Source organism: Balaenoptera ricei, chromosome 3 (assembly GCF_028023285.1).
Source record: "Balaenoptera ricei isolate mBalRic1 chromosome 3, mBalRic1.hap2, whole genome shotgun sequence".
NCBI lineage: Eukaryota > Metazoa > Chordata > Mammalia > Artiodactyla > Balaenopteridae > Balaenoptera > Balaenoptera ricei.
Window position 1 is genome coordinate 166,579,251 of NC_082641.1, and position 12,322 is coordinate 166,591,572.

General features: G+C 58.5%; 1 protein-coding gene across 5 annotated transcripts in view; it reads left to right on the forward strand.

Moving 5' to 3' along the window:
* The window catches only part of OBSCN (obscurin, cytoskeletal calmodulin and titin-interacting RhoGEF), a 196,057-nt gene that overhangs the window by 95,341 nt on the left and 88,394 nt on the right, over positions 1-12,322 (forward strand). For all 5 annotated transcript variants that reach the window (XM_059917953.1, XM_059917957.1, XM_059917955.1 and 2 more), the window contains exons 25-40: positions 1,989-2,264; positions 3,594-3,878; positions 4,037-4,303; positions 4,465-4,734; positions 5,683-5,949; positions 6,254-6,520; positions 6,726-6,838; positions 6,953-7,106; positions 7,291-7,452; positions 7,550-7,654; positions 8,434-8,700; positions 8,940-9,209; positions 9,331-9,597; positions 9,689-9,955; positions 10,063-10,329; positions 11,423-11,695. In XM_059917953.1, the coding sequence (XP_059773936.1) occupies positions 1,989-2,264; positions 3,594-3,878; positions 4,037-4,303; positions 4,465-4,734; positions 5,683-5,949; positions 6,254-6,520; positions 6,726-6,838; positions 6,953-7,106; positions 7,291-7,452; positions 7,550-7,654; positions 8,434-8,700; positions 8,940-9,209; positions 9,331-9,597; positions 9,689-9,955; positions 10,063-10,329; positions 11,423-11,695 (3,777 nt within the window). The remainder of the gene's footprint in view (positions 1-1,988; positions 2,265-3,593; positions 3,879-4,036; positions 4,304-4,464; positions 4,735-5,682; positions 5,950-6,253; positions 6,521-6,725; positions 6,839-6,952; positions 7,107-7,290; positions 7,453-7,549; positions 7,655-8,433; positions 8,701-8,939; positions 9,210-9,330; positions 9,598-9,688; positions 9,956-10,062; positions 10,330-11,422; positions 11,696-12,322) is intronic.

Consider the following 12,322-nt stretch of genomic DNA (forward strand, 5'->3'; position numbering starts at 1 on the left):
ATATTGGCAAAGTGAGTGGAGCAATACATGAAGAGCACAATACACTCAGATCTTAATCCAGGAATGCAAGGGTGGTTCAACATCAGAACATCAGAAAAATCCATACAATCCATAACATTAAGAAGCTAAAAGAGAAAAAGCATGTTTTTACCTAAAAGAATGCAGAATAAAAGTGCTTGATAAATTTTTTACATCATATTCAGAATAAGAGTTTTATGAAATGTAGTAGCATATATTTGTATTAATAAACTAGTAATAAAAGGATAGTTTCTTAATTTGATACAGGGTGCTAAAGAAAACAACAGCAAACATCACACTTATAGGGAAACCTTGAAAGCTTTTCTTTTTAATTGGAGCATTTCAAGTGGCTCCACTATCACAACTTGTGTCCAACATTGTACAGCCTATAAGGAGGAATATAAAGCAATAAAATTTAGATAAAGCAAAAGTGGACTTCACAGATGATAAGATTATTAATGCAGAAGGTAGAAAAGGAAGAATTTTTAGAGTTAGTAAGAAAGTTAAGGAAGACTGCCACATACAAAATACACAGAAAACACTTCTATGTTGACGTACTAGCAACAAAGAGTCAGAAAAGGATATTTTAAGACAATTATAATAGCATCAGAAGTATCATGCTTCTAATTCCATGTCTAATAAAATATGTTTAAGGCTTCTGAGCAGGATATTATTAAATACTTTAGGGAGACAGTGCTAAATGAATGGTGGGATATGCATGGAAGGCACAAAGATGTCCATTCCTAATCAAAACCCAAAGAAAAGTTCTTTTGTGGGTGTGTCAAAATTGACTAGTTGATTCCAAGAGTCAAGTGGAACCGAAGCACTCATAAAGTGAGAGCATTTCATCTGCAAGATACCAAACTTATTATAAAGCTACGGTAGTGAAGACAACTGGGTTTCAATGCAGGGATAAATACACAGAACAAAGGAACAGAATAGTGAGCTCTGAAACAGCCCCGCACATAACCAGACTCCCCCATCCCTTTTCTGTTTTTTAACTCTGTAGTGCTAGTGTGTGGTATAGAGAAAGGATGGTCTTTTCATAAACTGTGCTAATACCATGTAACTGTATACATATATCTCTATTTTTATATCTATTCCTCTATAATAAAAATGGATGTCTCCCTCACAGCACACACAAACACCAACTCCAGGTGGGTTAGAGACTCCAATGTGAAAGATAAAGCAAGCTCTTAGCAGCTAATATAGATTATTTAATGAACTGAGGGTAATAAAAGGTTTCTTAAATAGGATATAAATGCATTAATCACAAGGGACAAATTGACATACTTGCCTGTATTAAAACTAAGAACTTTATATCAACAGAAGACACATAAAAGATGAAAAAACAAGTGACAAAGATGGAGAAGTTATTTACACACCCATAATTCTCAAAGTTCTAACATAAATATATAAAGAGCTCCTGAAAATGAATAAGGAAAAGACAGACAATCTACTGCTAACTGGGCAAAAGCCTTGCAATGACACTACAGAAGGGCAAACACCAAAAGCCAAAAAGATCAGAAATGGTGCTCCACTTTGTAAATCATCAGGACCATGCAAAAGAGAGCTCAGGAAGTACAACTACCAGATTGCCAACAGTTGACAACAGCATGGAGCCTCAGGAACTCTCCTGCGCTGTGGGTGGGAACGTTCTCTGCTCAGTCATGTGGGAAAGACGCCGCATCCTCTAGGAAGGTTGAGGTGTGCATGCCTCCTGATCCCACAGTTCCTTTCCTAGAGGAATATGTGCATGGAAGAAATCTTTCACAAAGTCCCCACTTGGAACAACATGCACAGATCAGTGGTAGAATGTATAGATAAATTGTGGGTACTTGTTGCACAACTAGCACAGAGCCTGGAGAAGTTTCCAGTCCCCCTTCCCGTCTGTCCAGGCCTTCTTTCCCTAGTGCTGCCTTCCTGACTGAGATGGTGTCCTTGACCCGTGTATCCCTCCCTGTCCCCAGAGCCCAAGGTGGTGTTTGCCAAGGAGCAGCCGGCACGCAGTGAAGTGCAGGCCGTGGCGGGGGCCAGTGCCACGCTGAGCTGCGAGGTGGCCCAGGCCCAGACGGAGGTGACGTGGTACAAGGACGGAAAGAAGCTGAGTTCGAGCTCAAAAGTGCGTGTGGAGGCCAAGGGCTGCACCCGGAGGCTGGTGGTGCAGCAGGCGGGCAAGGCAGATGCCGGGGAGTACAGCTGCGAGGCCGGGGGCCAGAGCGTCTCCTTCCACCTGGATGTCACAGGTGGGTGCCAGGGTTGGGTGTAGAGGCTGAGCACCTGACAAATTGGGGGAAATTAGCACATCTCCAGCAGGGTTGGGGGACATGTGTGTGTTGGGCCTGTGCTGGGTTCTCCTCTGATGCGGTCAGCCCCAGGGCTCTGTCCACTGGGAAGGTCCTTGAGTTGCGGGATGCTTGCCACAGCCCCTAGTCCAGGCCACTTTTGGCATCTGCTTCCCCAGGTTCCTGCATCTCTCCATCACATCCCCACCTCTCCCAGCATGAAACCTGCCACAGGCTTTCTCAGTCATCTGCAGGCTGCTAAGGCCTGTAGTCTGCTGAAATGGCCATTCCTTGCCTGTCGTTGGCAAGGGGCACTATGCCCATATTAATTCTTCCTGGGCAGCTGTGGAGCCCAGTCCTGCTCTGAGGAGCTTCTGGCCTTGGATGCCCCTGCCCCCATTGGGTCTGGAGTCCCTGTCTCTGGCCTTGGGGCCCTGACCGTCCAGCTGCATTGAGGTCAGCCCATTGTGTCGGCCTCTGCTCAGATGCCCATCCTGTCCTGTGCCTGAGCCAAGCTGGTTTGTTGCCTGCTCCCGTCCCTCCTGCCCCTCCTGGCTGCTGATGACATCACTGGGTTTCAGTGTTCTGAGGTGGCTGACACTGTCCCTGTCCCCAGCTGTGGCCCTTGCCCCCAGTCCAGCAGCCAGTGTGCTCCTTCCAGGTGCTCCCCTGGGTCAGCCCTCACAGGGACGCTCTTGGGTCCCCTCCCAGGGCCTTCCCCTTCCCCCTTCTCTGCCTTGGCTTTGCCCCCATGCTTGGCTGCTGGAGGCTCTCAGGCTGTTTCATCCCTCTCAGTCTTTGCCTGGTCTCTCCACTCCGCATGAGGGTTCTTCTACAGAGACCGTCCTCCTCTGCCTCCCTTCCTGGCCCTGCTCCCCACTGCTCTTCTGGGATTTTGGCCCAGCCCCCAGGCTGTGTCAGGGTCACTGTGTGCCCTACTTTCCCTGCATTAGCTGCTCATGGGGCCCATCTTCCCTTGGGGATGGGGGCAGGGATCCTAGACTCTCAGCTCTTGGTGGGACAGAGCTTGTGGCCCCAGGTGGTCCCTCCGGGCTGCTCTGTACTGCCCCTGTGAGCCTGGATGGTGCCTGGCAGGCAGAGTGTGGCCCTGTTGCATTCACTGTCTGGCTTGCTCAGCAGAGAGGCAGCAGTGGAGAGCTGGACAGCCCGGGCAGTTTCATTTCAAGTCTTCTCCCACCATGTGGCCTGGAGGGGGGACGGGACCCAGGCCAGGGATGCGAGGGTCTCCCCTCTAATGCTTGTTGGTCACCCCCCGCCCCCGCCCTCCAGAGCCGGAACTTGAGCCCCCGACCCTGGAGAGACCCAGACGCAGGGAACCTCTGGTGGTCAGGGAACACGAGGACATCGTCCTGACAGCCACGCTGGCCACACCCTCTGTGGCCGCGGTGACGTGGCTCAAGGACGGTGTCGAGATTCGCAGCAGCAAGCGGCATGAGATGGCCAGCCTGGGGGACACCCACACCCTGACTGTGCGTGGCGCACAGACCCTGGACAGTGCCGTCTACAGCTGCCGCCTGGGCGCAGAGGAGCAGGACTTCCCGGTGCAGGTGGAAGGTGAGTGGGGTCATGGGGAGGTCCTCTGGGAACCCCTTGTTTGCAGCGTTCTGGAGTGGAGACTGGGTGAGGCTCAGGGCGCACGACCAGGCAGCTCAGAGCTGGTCCTATGGCCCGAGCCCCACCAGGCTGACGTCCCCTCCCCTCCCCTCCCCCAGAGGTGGCTGCCAAGTTCTGCCGTCCCCTGGAGCCCGTGAGCGGGGAGCTGGGCGGCACAGTGAAGCTGGTCTGCGAGCTGAGCCCGGCGCAGGCCCAGGTGGTGTGGCGCCGCGGGAGCACGCAACTCCGGGCCGGCAAACGCTTCCAGATGGCGGCTGCGGGGCTTCAGCGCTCGCTCACTGTGTCGGGCCTGCGGGCAGAGGATGCGGGGGAGTACGTGTGCGAGAGCCGCGATGACCACACCAGCGCCATGCTCACCGTGAGCGGTATGCGGATGCCGGGCGCAGGAGCTGGGCCGCCCAGGTGGGTGGGTGGCTTGGCGGAGCATTCCGGGGCTGCTTCCCGAAGAGGTGTCGTTCCGCGGCGTCTGCTAGGTGGGGGCCCCTGCCCCTCCTGCCCGCCTCTCAAGTGGAGCTCTTGTCCGCAGTCCCCCGCGTGGTCAAGTTCACGTCTGGGCTGAGCGCGGTGGTCGCGGAGGAGGGCTGCGAGGCCACCTTCCAGTGCATGGTGACTCCCAGCGACGTGGCGGTGACGTGGTTCCGGGATGGCGTCAAGCTACAGTCCAGCGAGAAGTTTCTCATATCGCAGAAGGGTGCCAGCCACAGCCTGACTATCTTGGGCCTGGCCCTGGAGGATGCCGGCCAGATCACCGCGGAGGCTGAGGGCATCAAGACCGTGGCTGCCCTCCGGGTCCGAGGTGCGTGTGTGGGGCAGCAGGAAGGGTGCACCGGCTCCTCGCAGCAGGCGTCTCCTAACGGGCTGGTCCCAAGGTAGCATCCTGGTGCTGGCCTGTATCCAGCTCATCTGGCTGACTTCAGAGGACACAGTGTTTGTCAGCTGCAGAGAGAAGAGTTGGGTCGGACCGAGGGGCCAGGCACCTGCTCTAAAGGGGAGATGGTAAACTCCTGTAGTGCACACCTGGTCGGGGAGTGGGTGGAGGCTCAGACACTCCAGGGAGTCTTCCTAGAGGAGACGATCCTTGCTGAGCCCAAAGGATGGCAAGGTGGGAGAGACTGGAGTTGGCAGCCAGTGCAAGCAGATGCAGATGATGGGGGTGCGCTTTGCTCGCTGAAGCCAGATTGCATGGCGGAGGGCCAGAACGTTACCTGAGGGTAAGTGGGAGCCAAGCCATCTCAGGTTCTTGAGTAAGGGAGTAATGCGGGCAGATGCACTTCTGGGGAGATCACGGCACAGCCCGAGACTGGGAGATTCACTCTAGCGTTTCTCTTCCTTAATGTGACGCATCCAGGGCCTAGTTAAAGCAGAGACTGTGGTGCAGCCGGTCTGGGAGCTCAGAGTCTGCCTGTCTCAATGGCTCCCTGTGTCCTGATGCTCCTGGTCACCGGCCACACTTAGGAGTTCCAGGTTCTGGTGGGGGATGGCAGGAGTTGTTCAGAGCAGGGGAGCAGGAGGTGGGAGGGGGACTGGGAAAGGAGAAGCCCCCCCTGAAGTGTGGTTTCCTTCCATAAAATTGTGCCTGTGCATGTGTCAGCTGGGCCCTGAGTATGGCCAAGGCCTTGCCTAGCTTGGAGTCGGAATGTGGTGGAGGGCAGCTCTGCTGGCTGGGGGTTGGGGCAGGGTCCCTCTGCCTTGCTCTCCTGAGAGTGGCAGTGGCTGTAATGACCTCCCTCTCCTGTGACTCCAGAGGCCCCAGTGTTGTTCAAAAAAAAGCTGGAGCCACAGACTGTGGAGGAGCGGAGCTCGGTGACCATGGAGGTGGAGCTGACGCGGCCATGGCCGGAGGTCAAGTGGACACGCAACGCCGCAGCCCTGGTGACAGGCGAGAATGTGGAGATCCACGCCGAGGGCTCAAGTCACCGCTTGGTTCTCCGCAGTGTGGGTTTCGCTGACCGTGGTTTCTATGGCTGCGAGACAGCGGATGATAAGACGCAGGCCAAGCTGACTGTGGAAAGTGAGCAGCTTAGGGGGCTTGGCCTGAGGGTTGGGCATCGAGGAGTTGGGGAGGGTAGGGAATCTCCCCCTGGGGGCAGGGCCCTGGAAAAGGGGGAAAAGGGAAAGAGAGAGGAAGGGGCGGACCTCCACTTGCAGGGGCTGGGGAGGTGGGGAAGGGAGTAAAGGAGGGGGCAGGCATCCACCTGGAGGGGCAGACCTCCCCTTCCAGAGCACCTTGAGGCTCCCTGGGGAAGTGATGGGGGCTGGACCGAGGGCCAGGGTCTTGCTGCAGTGGCTCATCCTTCCCCTTGTTTGTCCCATAGTGCGCCAGGTCCGGCTTGTGCGGGGCCTGCAGACAGTGGAGGCGCAGGAGCAGGGCACAGCCACAATGGAAGTAGAGCTGTCCCATGCTGATGTGGAGGGCAGCTGGACTCGAGATGGCCTTCGGCTCCAGCCGGGACCCACGTGCCAGCTGGTGGTGCACGGCCCCACCCATACCCTTACGCTGTCTGGGCTGCAGAGGCAGGACAGTGGCCTGGTTTCCTTCAGGGCGGAGGGCGTGCACACATCTGCGCGGCTGGTGGTCACTGGTAGGTGGACATAGGTGGGGCGGGACTCACTCCAGAGCACCTGCCCCTGTCCCCAGGGTGGCCCAGGGAGGCAGCTGTGGGCAGGGATATGGAATCCTGGAGGAGGGTGGCTCATTCCTTTAACCAGCTGAGTGATTCCAGCCAGCTCAGGCCCTGTCCCTGCCCAGAGGCCCTGCTTCTCACCACTCCCCTCCTGTCTTCCCAGAGCTGCCTGTGAAGTTCAGCCGCCCTCTGCAGGATGTGGTGGCCACGGAAAAGGACAAGGTGGTCCTGGACTGTGAGCTCTCACGCCCCAATGTGGATGTGCGCTGGTTGAAGGTGCCTGGGAACTTGGACTCCTCTGCCCCCTCTTACCTCTCACCATGGGTGGGCGGGAGTGGGACCACCCTGCTGGGCAGTTCCAGCACTTGACCGGGCCTCATTGCTCCACAGGATGGTGTGCAGCTGCAGGTGAGCAAGACAGTGGGCATGGTGGCCCAGGGGGCCTGCAGGAGTCTCATCATTTACCGATGTGAGCGTGGGGACCAGGGCGTGTATGTGTGTGACGCCCATGATGCTCAGAGCTCGGCCTCCCTGACGGTGCAAGGTGAGGGCTGGGCGGGTGGGTGCAGGAACCTCCTGGCCCCCCACTGCATCACCCAACAAGTGCTTGGCCCTCTGGCTCTGCTCTTGTCCCACCCATCCTGCACTCCCTCAGCAAGCTGGGGTGGGGGGTAGCGGTCAGATAGCTCTGCGTGTCAGGATGTAGCAGGGCCTGCTTCTTGCCCCAGGCCGAAATGTCCAGATCGTGAGGCCTCTGGCGGATGTGGAAGTGATGGAGAGGGAGGGTGCCACCTTCTCCTGCGAGGTCTCCCACGATGAGGTGCCTGCCCAGTGGTTCCGGGAGGGCAGCAAGCTTCGGCCCAGTGACAATGTGCGGATCCGCCAGGAAGGTGAGACGAGGACAGTGGGTGGGCTTCAGCAGGGCTCCTCCTCCTTCCCGCCCCCAGGCCACCCCTCCCTTTAGTGCTGAGTGGCCTTTGTTCCCAGGAAGGACATACACTCTCATCTTTCGGAGGGTCCTGGTGGAAGATGCAGGGGAAATCAAATTTGTAGCACAATGTGCAGAATCACGAGCCCAGCTCCGAGTAAAAGGTAATGGCGGCTCAGGGCAGGGCATGGGCTGGACAGCGTGTGTGTGAACAAGCACATGTACTGAGTCTTACAGGGCCGAAAGGCCAGCTGTCCCTGTCCTGGGGTCCCTCCTGGAATGAGGACAGCAGTGATCCAGGAGGAGGGAAAGCGGGTATTCCCTCCTTGGCAGGAAGAAAGTGGTCTAGGGGAGGCAGCCTTGGGGCCTCCTTCTTTGTTTAAAATGGAGGTACCAATGAATTCTCCTTCCTGGGACTGCAGCAAGTGCTGGAGAGAAAAGGTGTGAGGCCCTGGCAGGAAGTAAGCACACAAGGCTTTACCTGGTGGCCTTGATGGCAGTCAAAGTGGCTGCGGGGCATGAGGGAGAAAGGGTCTAGAAACAGGTAGGGGGCAGGGGTGTGTGGCGTTTGGATGCATAAGGTGAGGGCAGGGTTCAAGGGATTCGGGGGTGTGCAGGATGAGGGTGAGGCTGTGTGGCGAGAGGACGGGCGGGGTGGGGGAGCGGGGCAGGCATGCACATGATGAGGCCCACTGGATGATAGCAAGTGTGGGTGTGTGCCCACTGTCCTTGTGGTCAGATGTGAGCAGCAAGTCCCAGACTAGCCCGAGGGCAACACTCAGCCTAGCTATCTGCTGGCACTGGTGGGCGGGCCGGCATAGGCCGTTTAGCCTGAGCATGACGTCCCAGTCCGGCTGCTTGGGAGATGCACAGCCAGAGCACCCAGCCCTGGGTGTTCGGAATCACTGTGCACCTGCCCTGACCCTGCTGGGTGTACCCACAGAGCTGCCAGTATCCATCCTACGCCCGCTGCGGGACAAGATCGCGATGGAGAAGCACCGCGGTGTGCTCGAGTGCCAGATGTCGAGGGCCAGTGCCCAGGTGCGGTGGTTCAAGGGCAGCGTGGAACTGCAGCCCGGGGCCAAGTATGAGATGGTCAGTGACGGCCTCTACCGCCAGCTGGTCATCAACGCCGTCCAGCCTGAGGACGAGGACACTTATACCTGTGATGCTGGCGATGTTAAGACCAGTGCCCAATTCTTTGTGGAAGGTTCGGGCAGGGCTGGGTGGGCAGCTGTTCCTTTTTTCCCCCAGGGGAGGTGTTACAGCCTGTGGTACTTAGAGGTGGCCAGGTCTGAGAAGGACCTGACTGGGTGCATTGGGTCACCCCAGGGAGGAAGTGAGCATGCCTGAGGGGGTTTGTTCCCAGGAAGTAACACCAACCGCGCAGGAGGGGTGGCTGGTGATCCTCCCTCGGGACTGCCCCAGTGACTGGCCGCTCGCCCACAGAGCAATCCATCACTATCGTGCGGGGCCTGCAGGATGTGACGGTGATGGAGCCCGCCCCTGCCTGGTTCGAGTGTGAGACCTCCATCCCCTCGGTGCGGCCGCCTAAGTGGCTCCTGGGGGAGACGGTGCTGCAGGCAGGGGCTGACGTGGGCATGGAACAGGAGGGCACAGTGCACCGGCTGACGCTGCGGCGTACCTGCTCCACCATGACGGGGCCGGTGCACTTCACCATCGGCAAATCACGCTCCACCGCCTGCTTGGTCGTCTCAGGTGAAAGTGCGCTGCCTGGCCGGTTGGCCGAGGACGGAGAGGAGGCAGGGCAGGGGCAGGTGTTATGGCCTTGTGGTCTGGCCCGCTTTACGCAGTGCTTCCCTCTTTCCTTCCGCCACAGACATTCCCATGGTGCTCACGCGGCCACTAGAGCCCAAGGTGGGGCGTGAGCTGCAGTCGGTAGTCCTGTCCTGTGACTTCAAGCCACCCCCCAAGACCGTGCAGTGGTACAAGGAGGAGACACCCCTGGTGCCATCTGACAAGTTCAAGATGGGGCTGGAGGGCCACATGGCAGAGCTGCGCATCCTGCGGCTCACGCCCGCGGATGCTGGTGTCTACCGGTGCCAGGCCGGCAGTGCCCAGAGCAGCGCTGAGGTTACTGTGGAAGGTACAGAGCGAGGGGGCACGGGGCCACCAGAGGGTCTCTAGGGGAGGCGGTGATGGCGGCCATGCTGAGCTGCCTGGTGTGCTCCTGGCAGTGCGGGAGGTGACGGTGACGCAGCCACTGCAGGACTTGGAGGTCACGGAGGAGGGCTGTGCCTGCTTCTCCTGCGAGCTGTCCCACGAGGACGAGGAGGTGGAGTGGTCGCTCAATGGGACGCCACTGTGCAACGACAGCCTCCACAAGATTACCCATGAGGGCCGCCGCCACACGCTGGTGCTGAAGCAGGTCCAACGGGCTGACACGGGCACTGTATGCGTCTCCTCGCCCAAGGTTATGGCCTCGGCCCGCCTGGAGGTCAAAGGTGAGGTGTCCTTGTGGGGTCTCTGGGGACCCCTGGGATGTGCACCTGGCACCCCGAGGGCCAGAGGTGGCAGTTCGTCCCCTCAGTCGCCCACACCTTCCCTGCAGGGAAGCCGGTGGTGTTCCTGAAGGCGTTGGACGACGTGTCCGTGGAGGAGTGGGGCACGCTGACCTTGCGGTGCGAGGTCTCTGACCACCAGGCTCGTGTGGTGTGGCGAAAGGACGGCATGGAGTTGGGCCCCAGTGACAAGTATGACTTCCTGTACACAGCGGGCACTCGGGGACTCGTGGTGCACAACCTGAGCAGGGACGATGCTGGCCTGTACACCTGCGACGTGGGCACTGATGAGACCCGTGCCCATGTCACCGTGCACGGTGCGTGCTGCAGCTGGCTCTAGATGGCGGGGCCAGGGCACGGGGGGGGGCGTGGCTCTGGGCATGGGGGTGCCTCCGCCTGGGGGGGCCCACCCGGGGGGGCCCACCCACTCTCCGAGACCAGGGGCTGCTCTGCTGAGCCTGGAGAGGTCAGGGCAGGCTCCTGAAGGAGCGGGCTTGACAGGGTCATAGGAGCCCCAGGTGCAGGCAGGCGGGCCAGGGATGATGGGCAACAGAGCAAAGCTTGGGAGACTAGACTGGCCCTGCTTGATAGAGTCCCGAGGTGTAAAGGATTCTACAGAGGCTGGAAACATTCACTCTGCACCAGGGGATGTGTACGGGCAGGCACAGGGGCCACAGAGGGGCGGTCAGGAGAGCCTCCTGGAGTGGGCGAGTGGGAGAGCCCGAGATGTCAGGCAGGGGGTGCCCCAGTAGGGCTCCCAGGCCATGGCACAGCCTGGTGAAGGTGGCTGTGGGCAGACCACATGCTTTTCACATGCTCCTCCCAATCTGGGCCTGGTTCCCCAACTATAGGGTGAATGCGTGACGTCCTGTGTGCACCACTGTCCTGGTTCCGCCCCCGTAGTCCTGCTGTCTCTTGTGTGCGTGGCAGGCCTGCTGCCCTGTGATCCCGTGGCTGGTCCCTGATGGTCTGGCCTGTGTTTGATGAGACAGGAATGGGACAGGAAAGGGAGGGCGGTGTGGTGAGTTTGTCCTAGAGCTGGATTGCCTCTTCATTTTGGGTGCCTGTTCTTCTTCTGGAGCATATAAGCTGGTGACAGCTGTGTGTGGTGCTTATTCTCTCCACATTGTTCCATAGCAAATGTGAAGGCGGCCGCCCTGGTCATAACGCATAGCTATCAGCCATCCAAACACCAAGGTGTGGACAGCTGGAGGCCAAGAGGACATTTGCTGAGAGGGGCAGCAGGCCCTCTGGGAGTGGGGTTGGGGAGGGTGGGTATGCAGGTTCTCTGGCTGGTCTTGCCCCTCCTGGGGTGTGGACCGGGGCTGCTACAGGCTTGACGGTGCCTGTCTCGAGCGGCAGGCTTCCGTGGGCCTGGCTGGCGTGACGGCTGTCTCCTCCGGCCCACAGACCTGCACGTGGGCATCACCAAGAGGCTGAAGACAGTGGAGGTGATGGAGGGCGAGAGCTGCAGCTTTGAGTGCGTCCTGTCCCATGAGAACACTGGCGATGTTGCTGTATGGATGGTTGGTGGGAAAACGGTGGGCAGCTCTGGCCGCTTCCGGGCCACACGCCAGGGCCGCAAGTATACGCTGGCTGTCCGAGATGCTCTGCCAAGTGACGCTGGGGAGGTGGTCTTCTCTGTGCGGGACCTCACCTCCAAGGCCTCGCTCATCATCAGAGGTGGGTGATGGTGGCAGTGGGAACTGACTGGCTGGGACAGGTCGGGGGTCTGTCTCCAGGGGCTGGTTTGGGAGCTGCTGAGCCTGGGCCCTCCCGAGGCAGCCTGGAGCAGGGGCCTTGGGCTTGGAAGCTGGAAGGGGGTGCATCTGGGGACTGTCTCCCCAGCCCCTGGTTGGCACCTGGAGGCATCTGTCAGAGTACTGGGGGGTTCTGGTCATCCAGGGGGCTTACTTTCTAGAATGAGGTTCTGGAGCCTTTGGGCAGGAGCAGGGCTTCTGATCTTCAGTCCGTGATTCGACCGCTGTGGTAGCTCCCAGGGTGCATGACTCATGAAGCCAGTGAAATTGCCATTGGCATTTCTGAGCTCCTACTTCCAGCATGAGTACTTGGTGCCAGTGGGTGAAGCTCAGCCCACAGTCAGCGCTGGCCCATGGCCATGCTTTGAGTCACAGGACTCTGAACAGTGCTGAGAACATAAGATTCTGTGGTCTAATATTTCTCCCTCCCGGGGTCGTTCCCTGGTATTCCAGGGCTCTGAGGCCCCTGGGTCTGAGGTTCCAGAGTCGGAAGTTTTGGAGCTGTAGGTTCTGTGGTCTCAGCCTTCAGAACCTGAAGGTTCCTGAATGC